Source organism: Brachycentrus maculatus, unplaced genomic scaffold (assembly GCF_059751285.1).
Source record: "Brachycentrus maculatus isolate JH-2025_06_01 unplaced genomic scaffold, ASM5975128v1 h1tg000087l, whole genome shotgun sequence".
Taxonomy (NCBI): domain Eukaryota; kingdom Metazoa; phylum Arthropoda; class Insecta; order Trichoptera; family Brachycentridae; genus Brachycentrus; species Brachycentrus maculatus.
This window is the reverse complement of record NW_028280841.1, coordinates 856,733-871,290: the sequence shown is the minus strand read 5'-3', so window position 1 is coordinate 871,290 and position 14,558 is coordinate 856,733. Positions and strand designations below refer to the sequence as shown.

General features: G+C 34.0%; 1 protein-coding gene across 1 annotated transcript; it reads right to left on the bottom strand.

The window, feature by feature from the left end:
* Positions 1–3,560: 3,560 nt before the first annotated feature.
* On the bottom strand, positions 3,561–14,558 carry LOC148310794 (phenoloxidase-activating enzyme 1-like). Its single transcript, XM_088257736.1, has 6 exons — positions 14,277–14,558; positions 7,674–7,843; positions 6,369–6,624; positions 5,227–5,538; positions 4,724–4,901; positions 3,561–4,295 (listed from the first exon to the last, which is right to left on the bottom strand). Exons 1-6 carry the CDS (start codon positions 14,341–14,343, stop codon positions 4,049–4,051), a joined length of 1,230 nt encoding a protein of 409 aa, XP_088113862.1. The 5' UTR covers positions 14,344–14,558; the 3' UTR covers positions 3,561–4,048.

Sequence of the window (14,558 nt, the reverse complement as noted above, 5' to 3'; positions counted from 1 at the left end):
AGTTTTATCTTGATCGTTACTTAGATGAAGGCCAGGTGATCACTCCTGCGCTTCAGGGACCAGTCCTGGGTAATATTACATAACTATTACAGTCACTAATAAAAACTTTTCATCACTAATAATTATGTTCACTAATCACTAATATTTATTTTCGACCCCCTTTGGGAGTCGAACCCGGGACCTCGAGCACGGTAGCTAAACACCCTTACCACTACACCACAAAAGCGGACAAAATACTTAGTTTATACATACTTAGTTTCTATTTTAAATTATTTATTATACACAATTAGTTTAAATATTAAAAGTCTGAATAATAATCTGGTTTTAAAAATATACTTAAAATACAAATAAAATTTTAAAATGCATATTTTTATTTCAGTTTTAATTTAAAAACAAAAGTCTATCATCTGTACATACATAAACCTGCAGGAATTTAAATGAAACGTACCGCATAGTAAAAAATATAACTACTATATTTTTGGACATCCATATTACAATATTGACATTTTGAGAATCCCATTTCAGTGCTGGATCTACCTTAACCCTTATCTGCACCAAAATGGTGCATAAGGCACCGCATAGCATCAACGTGAAGTTTTTTTTATTAAAAAAAGATAAATATTTGTGTTTTTATTATTTACACAAATATTTCAATTTCATACTATTTCTGTGAGCCTAAGCGGCTCATTATTAGAAATAGGTATCAAATTGTAATAGAGTGGGTTCGAACCGAGAAACTCTGACATAAGAGTCCGAGAGACTAACCACGGGGCCACAACCCGACAGAAATGACAATTGGATTGATTTTTTCATAATCAATTTTGAGTTTTAAGCAGGGCCTTGGGCTACCAAGTACCATTTGATTCACGGTGATCCACATTCGACCAATGCCGGCCGTGGCGCCTTAGGTTGAGGACCACTGCTCTAAAGTGTTTTTTTTAGATCACTTCCTCATTTTGTACCTATGTCCTTTTGAAAGGACGCGATAACTGCATTTGAAAAATATATGTTTTATATTTTCCACTCACCTATTAAATTTTTTATTGTAACTGCAAACAGTTGGTATGCTCAAAATTCGACAGACGTTGAATTTTTGAGCTACCTCCATAATTGAGTTCACAACAGCCATCTATGATTGTCGTGAAATGTCATGAGATTCATCATATATGTATGACTTCCAAAATTTTAGTAGGGTCTTAGCTAAATGACAGCTTTCTTCAATCCAACTTAGATGGCTGTTGTGAACTCATATGCATGGTGTCACGAGATATATATCATGAGATTTATGATAACATTTTGAGTGTGTCCAAATACTTGTTCACAAAATCTGGATTATCTCCAATTACAGGAGTTATTTTCATATTATTTTTTGACATCTCATCAAAGATGAAGAAGAATATTGAAGTCTGGGCATTTTCTTTACATCTCACTAATAGATGTCTCTAGTGAAGTTCTAGTGATTCAAGAACAAGGTTTCTAAATTGGTTCATATATAAAGAACTTCCAAGAATTTGAGTAGTGTGGTTGTCAATAATGGGTAGAATTGGTGAATGTTACACGTGTGTAAAGTGATCACTTAAACCAGCCGATGACGGTCGTCAGCCCCGTAAATGCCCAGACTTCCATATTCTTCTTCATCTTTGATGAGATGTCAAAAAATAAGATTTATGATACATGAAGGAGTTTCAAAATTTGAGTATGTGGTTGTTAATCATGGGTAGAATGGTGAATGTAACACGTGTGTAAGGTGATCACTTAACCAGCCTATGGAAGGTCGTAAACCCTGTACATACGACTTTCATATTCTTCTTCATCTAAATTGAGATGTCAACTGTATTTTATTTTGAAGGCGTGTTTAAATACAATCAAATGAAAATGATATTTTTTTTACAATTATGTATAATGAGGGTTTAAAAGAGGGTTTAAAAGAGATAACTGCTCGTAACTGGTCATGTAAATATCATTTAAATATCATTTAAATTTTCATTACAATACCATATTTTATCATTTTAACGAATTATATAAATATAGATTTTAATTACGTTAGCGGAAACATTGTTCCGTTTAATTGATTTTGAAAATTAAAAAAAAAACGTTTATCCGTGAAAAAATCGCTCACTCCTTTCAAGAACGTCATAAATCAAAAATCGTCAATTTTCAGTTGTGCATGTTTTTGGAATGCCCAGAAAATGTACTATATCCCAGCAAAAGAGGGATATTTTTAACTTAATATTTACCCCCTACAGGGCAGTAAGTGTTGTTTTTGCATTTTTAATAAAAAGTATTGTTTAATTATTTTTTTAAATATACTAAATATTTTTCAAATGGCGAAAAAACCTTCAGGTTTTACCTGAAAAGATCTGTTGCACAGTGAAAAGTTCAATAAGTGGCTTGATAGTTATTTTTAATACATCGTATTATATTTTTAAACTTTAAAACGTTCTCCTGAAAAATCAAGTTTTTTGATTATGACGTTCTTGAAAGGAGTGAACGAAATGTGCCAGAGTGCCTTTCCATCGCGTTACATGGAAAAAAGCCAATCAATCAACGTCTCCTCAGCGGGCCAAGGTAAAATTATCAAACGCTGAGAGGTCCGCGGCGATGAAATATTTGAGGACCACCGCTTTCGAGCTCCCTTGGAACAAATTAGCGCCGTGTAATTTTTGGTTGCAGACTTTTTTTAACGTCGCATTGATCTTTAAATAACCATGAGATGGCGTTGAAGCAAGTCGGCGACCTTTCCAATGCTATGCGTCTAAATAGTAAAGCATATGGGCGGAAGTTTTCCATACAAGGAGTAATGCCAAATGTCCATTCAAGCATAATTGCATGCTGCACCGATATATCCAAACTGATGAATATTACCAGACGATTGCACAACGATCAATCATAAATGTTATTCAACTAACTGACTAACAATCACGCCGATTCTCGTAGGGATAATAATATAATAATATAATAATAATAAAACCCTTATCCACACCCAATGGTGCATAGGGCACTGCGTCATATAAACGCAGTGTTATTTTGATCGTTTATACATGAAGGAAAGGTGATCAGCCTTCCGCTTCAGGTACTAGTCCAGGGTAATATTGAATAAATATAACAGTGAAAAAATCACTTATATTTATTTTAACCCCCTTGGGAATCGAACCCGGACCTCCAGAACGGTAGCTGAGCGTGCTGACCATTACACTACGGAGGCGGACAATCGTAGGGATAGGCAGAGAGAATTGAATACTACATCTGTCTTTGTAAACAGAGTTCCAAAAATTTGAGTAGGTAGTTTGGTTGTCAATCATGGGAAGAATGGTGAATGGTACACATCTCAACATAGATGAAGAATGATATAGAAGTCTAGGCATTTACGGGGGTTATGACCGTCATAAACCGGTTTAAGTGATCATTTTACACACGTGAAGCATTCACCGATTCTACTCGCGATTGTCAACCACACTACTCAAATTCTCGGAAGTTCCATATATATGATCCAATTTCTATACATTGTACAAGAATCATTAAAATTTCACTAGAGACATCTATTAGTGAGATGAAGAAGCTTTTTTTATTGAGCAGAAACTATTATATTTGCAGTGTAAGAAACGCCAGGAAATATCCTTTTCATTTTATTATTTTAGCTTATAATTTGACCAACTAATTTATTTACGTCTGAGTGTGTTGCTAAAATATGACCGACATTTTGAGTGTGTCCAAATACGTGTTCACAAAATCTGGATTATCTCCAATTATAGGAGTCATTTTCATATTATTTCTAAAAAAATTTGAGTAGTGTGGTTGTCAATAATGGGTAGAATCGGTGAATGTTACACGCGTGTAAAGTGATCACTTAGACCAGCCTATGACTGTCATCAGCCCCGTAAATGCTCTGACTCCCATATTCTTCTTCATCTTTGATGAGATGTCAAAGAATTATATGAAAATATGACCGCATTCATATTTTAGCATTCTTATTTTAGCATGTGAGGTCCGAATCCTGGATTATTTGAATTGTGACTATATACACTTCTCTGTGCGTATTCACTAACAACTATGGTCTTATTTGGTCGAGGATCCAGTCCATGTAGAAGGCAACGTTGGTGTACACGCCCGGCACTCCAGGGGTCCCGCATCTTCTCGGTCCAAAGCTGACTATCCCGTACTGCACGTAGCTCGGGTAGCCTTCGCTATTCACGGTCGGCAGCTTCAGCGGACCTCCAGAGTCTCCCCCGCAGGAGTCCACGCCGAGGACGCCACCAGCGCACAGCTGGCGATAGCCGATCCCGTCCAAAGTAGACCTGGAAGAAGAAATGACCAAATTTGCATCTTAGTAAGGCGGAAGCTTTTAAATGTAAATTCACAGTAAAATCGGGATCTAATTTTGTTTCATATTTTCAATAAATTTCGCAAATTAGTTTTAAAAAATTGCTTTGCAAGAGAAGGTCTCTCAGGAAGCCTAGATGCTTCTGTATCAGATCTGGGAATGTGGTGGGACAGCTATCAAAAAAGGCCCCAACAAGATGAGAGGCAACCACACGACTCAGATTTTTTCGCATCGAAACACGAGTCACAATAGATTTTAAGAAATAGTGGTATTTACCAAGTAAAACTTCAATTACAAATGCATAGATATTACTGCAGAGTGACTGCCGAATCAATTAATGAAAATAAATTAATCAATATTGACATTTTTAAAATAAAAAAAGCTATTAGTAAATTATTTTACCTGCTGTGAATGACAGCACATTGAGCATTCGGAACCATGGGAAGGTTGATCTTCAGCAGAGCTTCACTTTGTGTGCCGTCTTCAGTCGCTCCCCACCCTGCCACAACTAGATTCATTCCGTCCAGGGGCATGGATTGGAGCTGCCTCGTGATAGGTAAACATATAGGCCCAACATTATCTAAAAGAAGAAAAAAAAGACATCAGAAGCGTATCTTGGAAATTATTTTATTTTATTTATTTATTTAAACATCATGTACAGAAAAGAAATAAGTACATTGGCCGGCTTATTGCTAAAAAGCAATATCTTCCAACCGAAGAAGAAGATGTTGGCTTTATTGCTAGTAAGGTGCATCTCTCTGTCAGTCGTACCTAAGCCAAAGTGACTTCCGAATTAGTTAATGGATCAAGAAGATGTTGGCTTTACGCTAGTCAAGTCAATCTCTCCACCAGCCATAAGCCCTACCACAAAGTGACTACCGAATGAGTTAAGATGTTGGCTTTACCGCTAGTTAGGTCCATCTCCCCGTCGACCCTGATGAGTGCGATGTCGTTCTGCAGCCTCGCCAGGCCCCGGGAGGAGGTGCCCAGGAAGGCCGGGTGCGGCAGGACCTCCGCCACGGTGTAGTCGCGGTAGGGCGGCGCGCACACGCGCGCGGCGGGCGGCCCTTCGCAGTCCGCCTCCGTGCGCACGTCGTGCTCGCCCACGCGCACGCCGGCCAGCGAGGACGTGCCGAGGTTCGTGACGCAGTGCGCCGCCGTCAGGATGTAGTGCCTGTTGATGATGGTTCCGCCGCAGGAGAAGCGGCGACCGCGGACTGGAAACATCAACATTCTCAAGGTGGGGACTGACCGGAAGCTTAAATTCTCGGAAGTTCTATAAATGACGAAATGCTCCAGTCAACCCCCGCCTTTAGGTGTCGTCATTACGACGCGATTACGCGACGTACGTCACTGTTCATATATAGCGTCTGACGCGTACATCTACAATGCGCACATGCGTGACACTACCTTATCAGGTTGTAATCCCGTGGTTAGTGTCGCGGACTCTCGAGTCAGAGTTTCTGGGATCGAACCCACTCTACCACAAGATGATACCTATCTTTAATTATGAGCCGCTTAGGCTCACAAAAATATTATAACATTGAAATATTTTTGTAAATAATAAAAACACCAATATTTCCCTTTTAAAAAATATCATAATCTATCGCTTTGTATCGTTGTTACGTCTTTCTCTTTTGCTCCGCTCCCGTGGCGTCAGAATATATAGCTACCTTTCTTCTTCTCTCTAAGTACTATCTTCTTTCTCTCTTATGTAACGAAATGTACATCTTAAACTCGACGCGCGCTTGTGCACTACACGGAACTTTACTGTCCGGCAGTCCGGTTAGCGTGATAAAACGGATGATTAGCTTATATTGGCTTGTGCTTTTGGCCGTTTTTCTAAGAAAGATAGAACTTAGAGAGAAGAAGAAAGGGAGCTATGTATTTTGACGTCACAGGAGTGGAGCAAAGGAGAGCAACGTATATACGATGAAAGAAGCCAGAAAAATACCAGGTCGAAAGCCCTGGGATGCTCAGACTACCATTTTCTCATATCAAGTTGAGATACCTATAATATTTTATTACTTGGTTAAAAAATGTTTACTTGTATTGTATGATATGAGGGCCATCCACGGGAACTCGTAGATCCCAGTTGAATTTCCGCCGTAGAGACGATCCTCTTCCACGGCACCGCACGACGTGGGCAGCAAGTCGAGGTTGGGATGGCCTTCTACAGTGGGCGGAGTCATAGGACTCTGGTTGCTATTGTCGACAGGTCTGGTAGTCGGAATACCCAGATTCACTTGGATTCCGTTCTCGTTCGTGGCACCGCTGTCGAAAGGTATAGGAGAACAGCAAATCTGGTGAGTAGAAAATACCAACAATAGACAAAAATACAAACATGTGACATTTCCACGCATGCATTTATCGGAAAGGAGACTAGTATTGATTCTAAATGGCATAGACACGGGTGATTGAATTATTTTTCAAAAAATATTCGGGAATTTAACAGATCAGTTATACACATATGGGAAGTATTACAAGACAAGAACTTGTACTGTTTCAATTACAAAATTCCTTATTTGTAAAAATACCTGGAAGAGGGACGGGAGGGAGGGACACGAAACGAAGGACACATCACGATATCAATGTCGACTGACAATGTTGAAACGAAGGACACATCACGATATCAATGTCGACTGACAATGTTGAAACGAAGGACACATCACGATATCAATGTCGACTGACAATGTTGAAACGAAGGACACATCACGGTATCAATGTCGACTGACAATGTTGAAACGAAGGACACATCACGGTATCAATGTCGACTGACAATGTTGAAACGAAGGACACATCACGGTATCAATGCCGACTGACAATGTTGAAACGAAGGACACATCACGGTATCAATGTCGACTGACAATGTTGAAACGAAGGACACATCACGGTATCAATGCCGACTGACAATGTTGAAACGAAGGACACATCACGGTATCAATGTCGACTGACAATGTTGAAACGAAGGACACATCACGATATCAATGTCGACTGACAATGTTGAAACGAAGGACACATCACGATATCAATGTCGACTGACAATGTTGAAACGAAGGACACATCACGATATCAATGTCGACTGACAATGTTAAAAGATCCACCTGGTGACAATGCCGGATTACATATCAATATAATTTTATTTACTGAGCAGTAACTTTTTATTCAGAGCTTTCAAGAATTTGAGTGAAGTGGTTGTCAATCATGGGTAGAATTGGTGAATGTTACGCGTGTGTAAAGTGATCACTTAAACCAACCTATGACGGTCGTAAGCCCGTAATTGCCCAGACTTCCGTATTCTTCTTTATCAGTGTTGAGATGTCAAAAAAAAATTGAAATTTTTGCGGTTTACCTTAGGATCTTTCCCCTCGAAGCCGCACTGGTATGCCCTGAGCAGGTCTCTAATGGCCATGGACCAGGGTCGAGGTTCCGCTATGAGGAAGTTGAATATCCGGGGGCAGTTCTTCAGGTTGATACAGTTTCCGCCCTGTCCAAAGGGATTGATGCAAGGGTCCTCCATTTCTGCAGAAAATCATTTTTTTAAGTAAAGAGAAATATTTGTTTACAACATTTTGAGTGTGTCCAAATACTTGTTCACAAAAAATTCAGGATTCGGACCTCACATACTAATAAAGAGTTTCTGCTCAATACTCAAGCTTTTCATTTCACCAATAGATGTCTCTAGTGAAGTTCTAGTGATTCAAGAATAATGATTCAAAATTGGTGCATATATATATATATATATATATATATATATATATATATATATATATATATATATATATATATATATATATATATATATATATATATATATATATATATATATATATATATATATATATATATATATATATATATATATATATATATTTATATACATATATATATATATATATATATATATATATATATATATATATATATATATATATATATATATATATATATATATACATATATATATATATATATATATATATATATATATATATATATATATATATATATATAAAATATATATATATATATATATATATATATATATATATATATATATATATATATATATATATATATATATATATATATATATATAGAACTTCCAAGAATTTGAGTAGTGTGGTTGTCAATAATGGGTAGAATTGGTGAATGTTACAAGTGTGTAAAGTGATCACTTAAACCAGCCTATGACGGTCGTCAGCCCCGTAAATGTCCAGATTTCCACATTCTTCTTCATCTTTGATGAGATGTCAAAAAATTATATGAAAATATGACCGCATTCATATTTTAGCTTAGAGAGGCATGTGAGGTCCGAATCCTGGATTATTTGAATTGTGACTATATACACTTCTCTGTGCGTATTCACTAACAACTATGGTCTTATTTGGTCGAGGATCCAGTCCATGTAGAAGGCTACGTTGGTGTAATAAATTTAGGATACATTTCGCTTGCTATCATATATAGTTATATAATTTATGGAAGAATAAGGGAAGATGAGGGATAATTAATATTTTTTATAGAAGATTGGATTTAGTTTTTTTTTTTAAATCTTTATTCTTTTTAGTAAAAAAGGTAATGTATTTTTCAGTTAAAGTTTCTGCGTTCGAGCCCACCATACCACAATTTAATACCTATTTTTAATTTCATACCGCCTAGGCCTACTAAAATAATATATATTGAAATATTTATGTTTATAAAAAGAACACAAATATTTCTCATGTTACTATAAGAAAAAAAAACAATAAAGACAACAGAAAACATACAAAAAACAAGAAAATTTACAAAGAAATTATGAGACAATTTTTTTAACTGTAAATTGTTTTAGTCTGTTGATGTCGCGAGAGCGATGAGACTGGTTATTGGTCACCAAAACTAAAAGCATCAACCTTTCGTTATGGGGGTACTCTCAAATATACAATTCAGTGCACGACCGGCTGCGCGAGAAGCCACACGTATTGTTCGCGAAAATTTTTAATGAATATATTTTGGATTAAAAAAAAAATGAACATACGAAAAAAAGATTTAATAATTTTTTGTTTATTATCCTTACCTTCAATAACTCTTTTCTTTTCAAAACCATACACAGTAAACCCTCTATAAGGTTGAGATAAGTACCGCGTGATCGGGGAGAATTTTATAGAAGGTAAACGTATTTAAATAGTATTTTAATTCAATAATGACTCATTTCAGTCATATCCACTGGTTAAAATGAAAAATACATTTTAAAGCATTAACCCCTTATAACGTTTCTTCCGACAACGCAGTACCTATCTCAACGTTATAGGGGCTTTACTGTATTTATTTCGAAGAAAAACTTATTTTATCGATACAAAAATTTCAGTTACGTTAAATTTAAGGAAAATTAAGTTGCGGTCTATTGATTATCCCACTTAATTTTTTTAAGTACCTTAAATTACTAAATATAATTCTCCGGGAATCGCATCACTATTTGCGGTTGGATATTTTAAATTCCCCTTTTATTTAAGGAAAAGGTTAGGAAATGCTACAGACGTTGGAGAATTATGCGCAGAGATTCCGAGAATTACACGTAATGGTTTATATGTAATAACTATCAATTTAATTGCTGTTATGGGAGTCCCGTTGAATTTTTCCAGCTGTCGTCATATATCGATATTTTAACGAATTAGCTCGAAGGGGCATTATTACTCTAAAGGGGCATCATCACATCAAAATTCTGCACATTTACATAAAAATTTAAATACTTTTCCAATTTTTATAGGAAAACTGGTTTGACAGAAAAATATGCCATGTCGCTCACTCCTTTCAAGAACGTCAAAAATCAAAAATCAAAAATCGTAAATTTTCAGTTTTTGCATGTTTTCGTAATGCCCAGAAAATGTACTATATCCCAGCAAAGAGCAGAAAGTGTTGTTTTAATATTTACCCGCTACAGGGCACAAAGTGTTGCTTTTGCATTTTGAAGAAAAGGTAATGTTTAATTATTTTTTAAATATACTAAATATTTTTCAAATGGAGAAATAACCTTCAGGTTTTACCTAAAAATATCTGTTGCACAGTAAAAAGTTCAATAAGTGGCTTGATATTTATTTTTAATACATTGTATTATGTTCTTAAACTTTAAAAACGTTCTCCTGAAAAATCAAGTTTTTTGATTTATGACGTTCTTAAAAGGAGTGAGCGATGTGTGTAATGGGTGAATTGTATGAATTTTGTTTCAATTGCGACATATTGTGTTATGTGACCATTCCAGATAACATACTTCATTTGATCTTATGTTTTAAAAAAAACTTTTAAAAGAAACGGTTATTACGAGCAAATTCAATCGGTCCCTTCATCCTCGTTATAACCGAATTCGACTGTATTTCTTCTTTTTTTTATTTATAATAATCCTATAAATCAATAGTTATTCATTATTTCCAAAATGTACTTAGTGATAATTAGAATACAGAATTTGTGATACGCAAATACCTAAAACTAGATTCTTCATCATTTCTTTAACAATCCCTAACTCTTTTATTTCTTGTTAGAAATATCACTTTTATGTATTCATGGTTTATATATCCATTAAGTTAATTATCCTTATAAATCTATTATTCCTATACAAATTCATATATCGCTCACTCCTTTCAACAACGTCATATATAAAAATTCGTAAATTTTCAGTTGTGCATGCTGTTTTCGGAATGTTTTCGGAATGAATGAAAGGCATATTTTTAACTTAATATTTACCCGCTACAGGGCAGAAAGCGTTGTTTTTGCATTTTGAAGAAAATGTATTGTTCAATTTAAAAAAAAAAAAACTTTATATTTTTCAAATGGAGAAAAAACATTCAGGTTTTACATAAAAAGATCTGTTGCACAGTAAAAAGTTCAATAAGTGTTACTTATTTATTTTTAATACATAATTATTATTATATTTTTAAGCTGCAAAAACGATCTCCTGAAAAATCAAGTTTTTTGATTTATGACGTTGTTAAAAGGAGTGAGCGATATCCATTATTCCTTTACGATTTATATATCTTTTATTATTTTTTATTATAGAATCACATATAAATTATTCTTTTACAGATTTATATGTATATGTATCTATTATTTCTTGTCTGATTTTAAGATAACAAGATAATGAATAATAACTTTAAATTGTGTTGGGTTCTGATTACACTCGTATATCGTCGCGTTGAAACGTAACGTGATGATACCCTATTCAAACATTCGCTCGGAGGGTTTGTCCTTCCCGCTGAATGTCCATCACCTCTTATAAATGAACTCCCAAAATGTCAATAGTGCGGCCATAAAACATTTAAAAAAGTATGGCAAAAACGTTTAAGTAACCTCAAGTAAAATCATTTAGAGGAGGCGGACAAGTGAAGTATTGCACAGATAATACGGTTATAAATTAACATTGGAAATCTGATCTGAACCCAACGAAAGCGGCTGCGTTCGCCATCGTTTTTTTTGGTGGCGGAATTTACTAAAGGTTAGTATGGTTTTTAGTGGATGAGTGTAGGATACATCGCTCACTCCTTTCAAGAACGTCATAAATCAAAAATCGTCATTTTCTAGTTGTGCATGTTTTCGGAATGCCCAGAAAATGTACTATATCCCAGCAAAATAGGCATATTTTTAACTTAATATTTGCCCACTACAGGGCAGAAAGTGTTGTTATTGCATTTTGAAGAAAAGGTATTGTTTAGTTATTTTTTTTAAATATACTAAATATTTTTCAAATGGAGAAAAAACCTTCAAATTGTACCTAAAAAGATTTGTTGCATAGTAAAAAGTTACATAAGTGGCTTGATATTTATTTTTAATGCATTGTGTTATATTTTTAAACTCTAAAAACGTTCTCCTGAAATATTACGTTTTTTGATTTATGACGTTCTTGAAAGGAGTGAGCGACATGGGGTAACACATGGCCTAGTCACTTTTTTATGAATGTTCGTTACAAGTTAAAATTTTAACAGGATTCATAAGTACGCTTAGTAACCCTCCAATTAACACTAATTACAGATTGATAATTTTAAAAATAATTTTAATAAAAAAAACTATTTTGATTGTTATCAAGTTCCGAGCAAATGGTTTTATATTTTAGGCATTTACAAATCGCTTATTATATTTTTTATGTTATATGAACTTATTAAAAAAAAACCTTATCCGCACCCGATGGTGCATTGGGCACTGCATCATATAATCGCAGTGTTATCTTGATCGTTGACAAATGAAGGAAAGGTGATCAGCCCTCCGCTTCAGGTACCAGTCCAGGGAAATAGTAGAGTGACAAAATCACTTGTATTGATTTGACCCCTCTGGAAATCGAACGTATGGTAGCCGAACGTGCTGACCATTATACAACGGAGGCGGACACAACTTATAAACTTATATAAATATACTTAACCCTTTCAATACTGTAGGGACATATTGTCCCAGAGAATAACTAAAATAGTTTAAATGCTTACAAATGCATTGGGATCTGGGATTTTAGTACTGTACGGTCATAGGCTCGCAAACAAGTCCAAACCTGGCTTTTTTCTTTTTAGTGCAAAATATATTTTATATGCTCCACTATTTTACTATAACTACTACTATTTTATTATAAAACACTGTTGGGACACATACGAACACTCACCAATTATAGTATGTATTACAATACGTCCCAATTATTTTTTTGCAATAATCAGTAAATAATATGATCATTTATTAAAATATTTCTTTTCCCCGTCAAACTAAATTAGAAATAAATATTTTGGGCTATAAATATTACATGAATAATTAAAATAAATAATTAAATCTTATTGAAACGGTTAAACAACTTATAAACATAAAAAAATATAAATAAACAAAACAATACCTAAATATATATATATAAATATATAATAATAATAAATGATACCCTTATCCGCACCCAAATGGTGCATAGGGCACTGCATCATATAAACGCAGTGTTATCTTGATCGTTTACACATGAAGGAAAGGTGATCAGCCCTCCGCTTCAGGTACCAGTCCAGTGTAATATTGAATAAATATTAGAGTGAAAAAATCACTTATATGTATTAAACCCCCCTGGGAATCGAGCCCGGGACCTCCAGAACGGTAGCCGAGCATGCTGACCATTACACTACGGAGGTGGAACTTTGACATTCTCCCTATTAATCGTTCATTTTGTGTAATACCATATACTTATATATATATATATATATATATATATATATATATATATATATATATATATATATATATATATATATATATATATATATATATATATATATATATATATATATATATATATATATATATATAAATATATATATATATATATATATATATATATATATATATATATATATATATATATATATATATATATATATATAAATATATATATATATATATATATATATATATATATATATATATATATATATATATATATAGATATATATATATATATATATATATATATATATTTATATATATGTATATATATATATATATATATATATATATATATATACATATATATATATATATATACATATATATATATATATATATATATCTATATATATATATATATATATATATATATATATATATATATATATATATATATATATATATATATATATTTAAATACAACGTCGAAACATATAATATAGTACATAATAATCTGTTTATTTTTAAAAAAATGACACTCAAAGCTCATTTTGTATTTGCAATTTCACATTAAATACGAAATTTTGCAATGCCGATATATTTTAGATTATTCTGTAAGAGCCAATATTTTGAGTTGAGTGTTTAAAAGGGTTAAACAGCAAATAACTACTCTGTTGACCCAATCGCTAAGCGTTGCCAAAAAATATTGCTAGTTTTAGGAATGCGAATACAAAACCAGTTTGCCGAATTGACGTTTTCTCGGAAACGAGGTAATGTCAACAAAAGTCGGAATAACAAGAGATAATGGACTCACGGCACCGCGCCAGGGCCAGCACTGCGAGTAGCACCACGGTCTGCAGGCAGCCTCGGTCTCCTGTCATCCTGGACGATATATCACCAACACTGTCCCGATATAATAATGCAAAATCAAGTATCCACAATGTGACCGATACTTCAAACGTGCGCCGCCAAGCTACTGTGTGAATTACTTCATAATTTTACATGAGTCACTCGAACTGACCGCTCTGGGCGGAGAAACCACAAACGCATATCCAACGTTGTACCTCGTCGCTGTGTTTGTATATTGTTTGTGTTT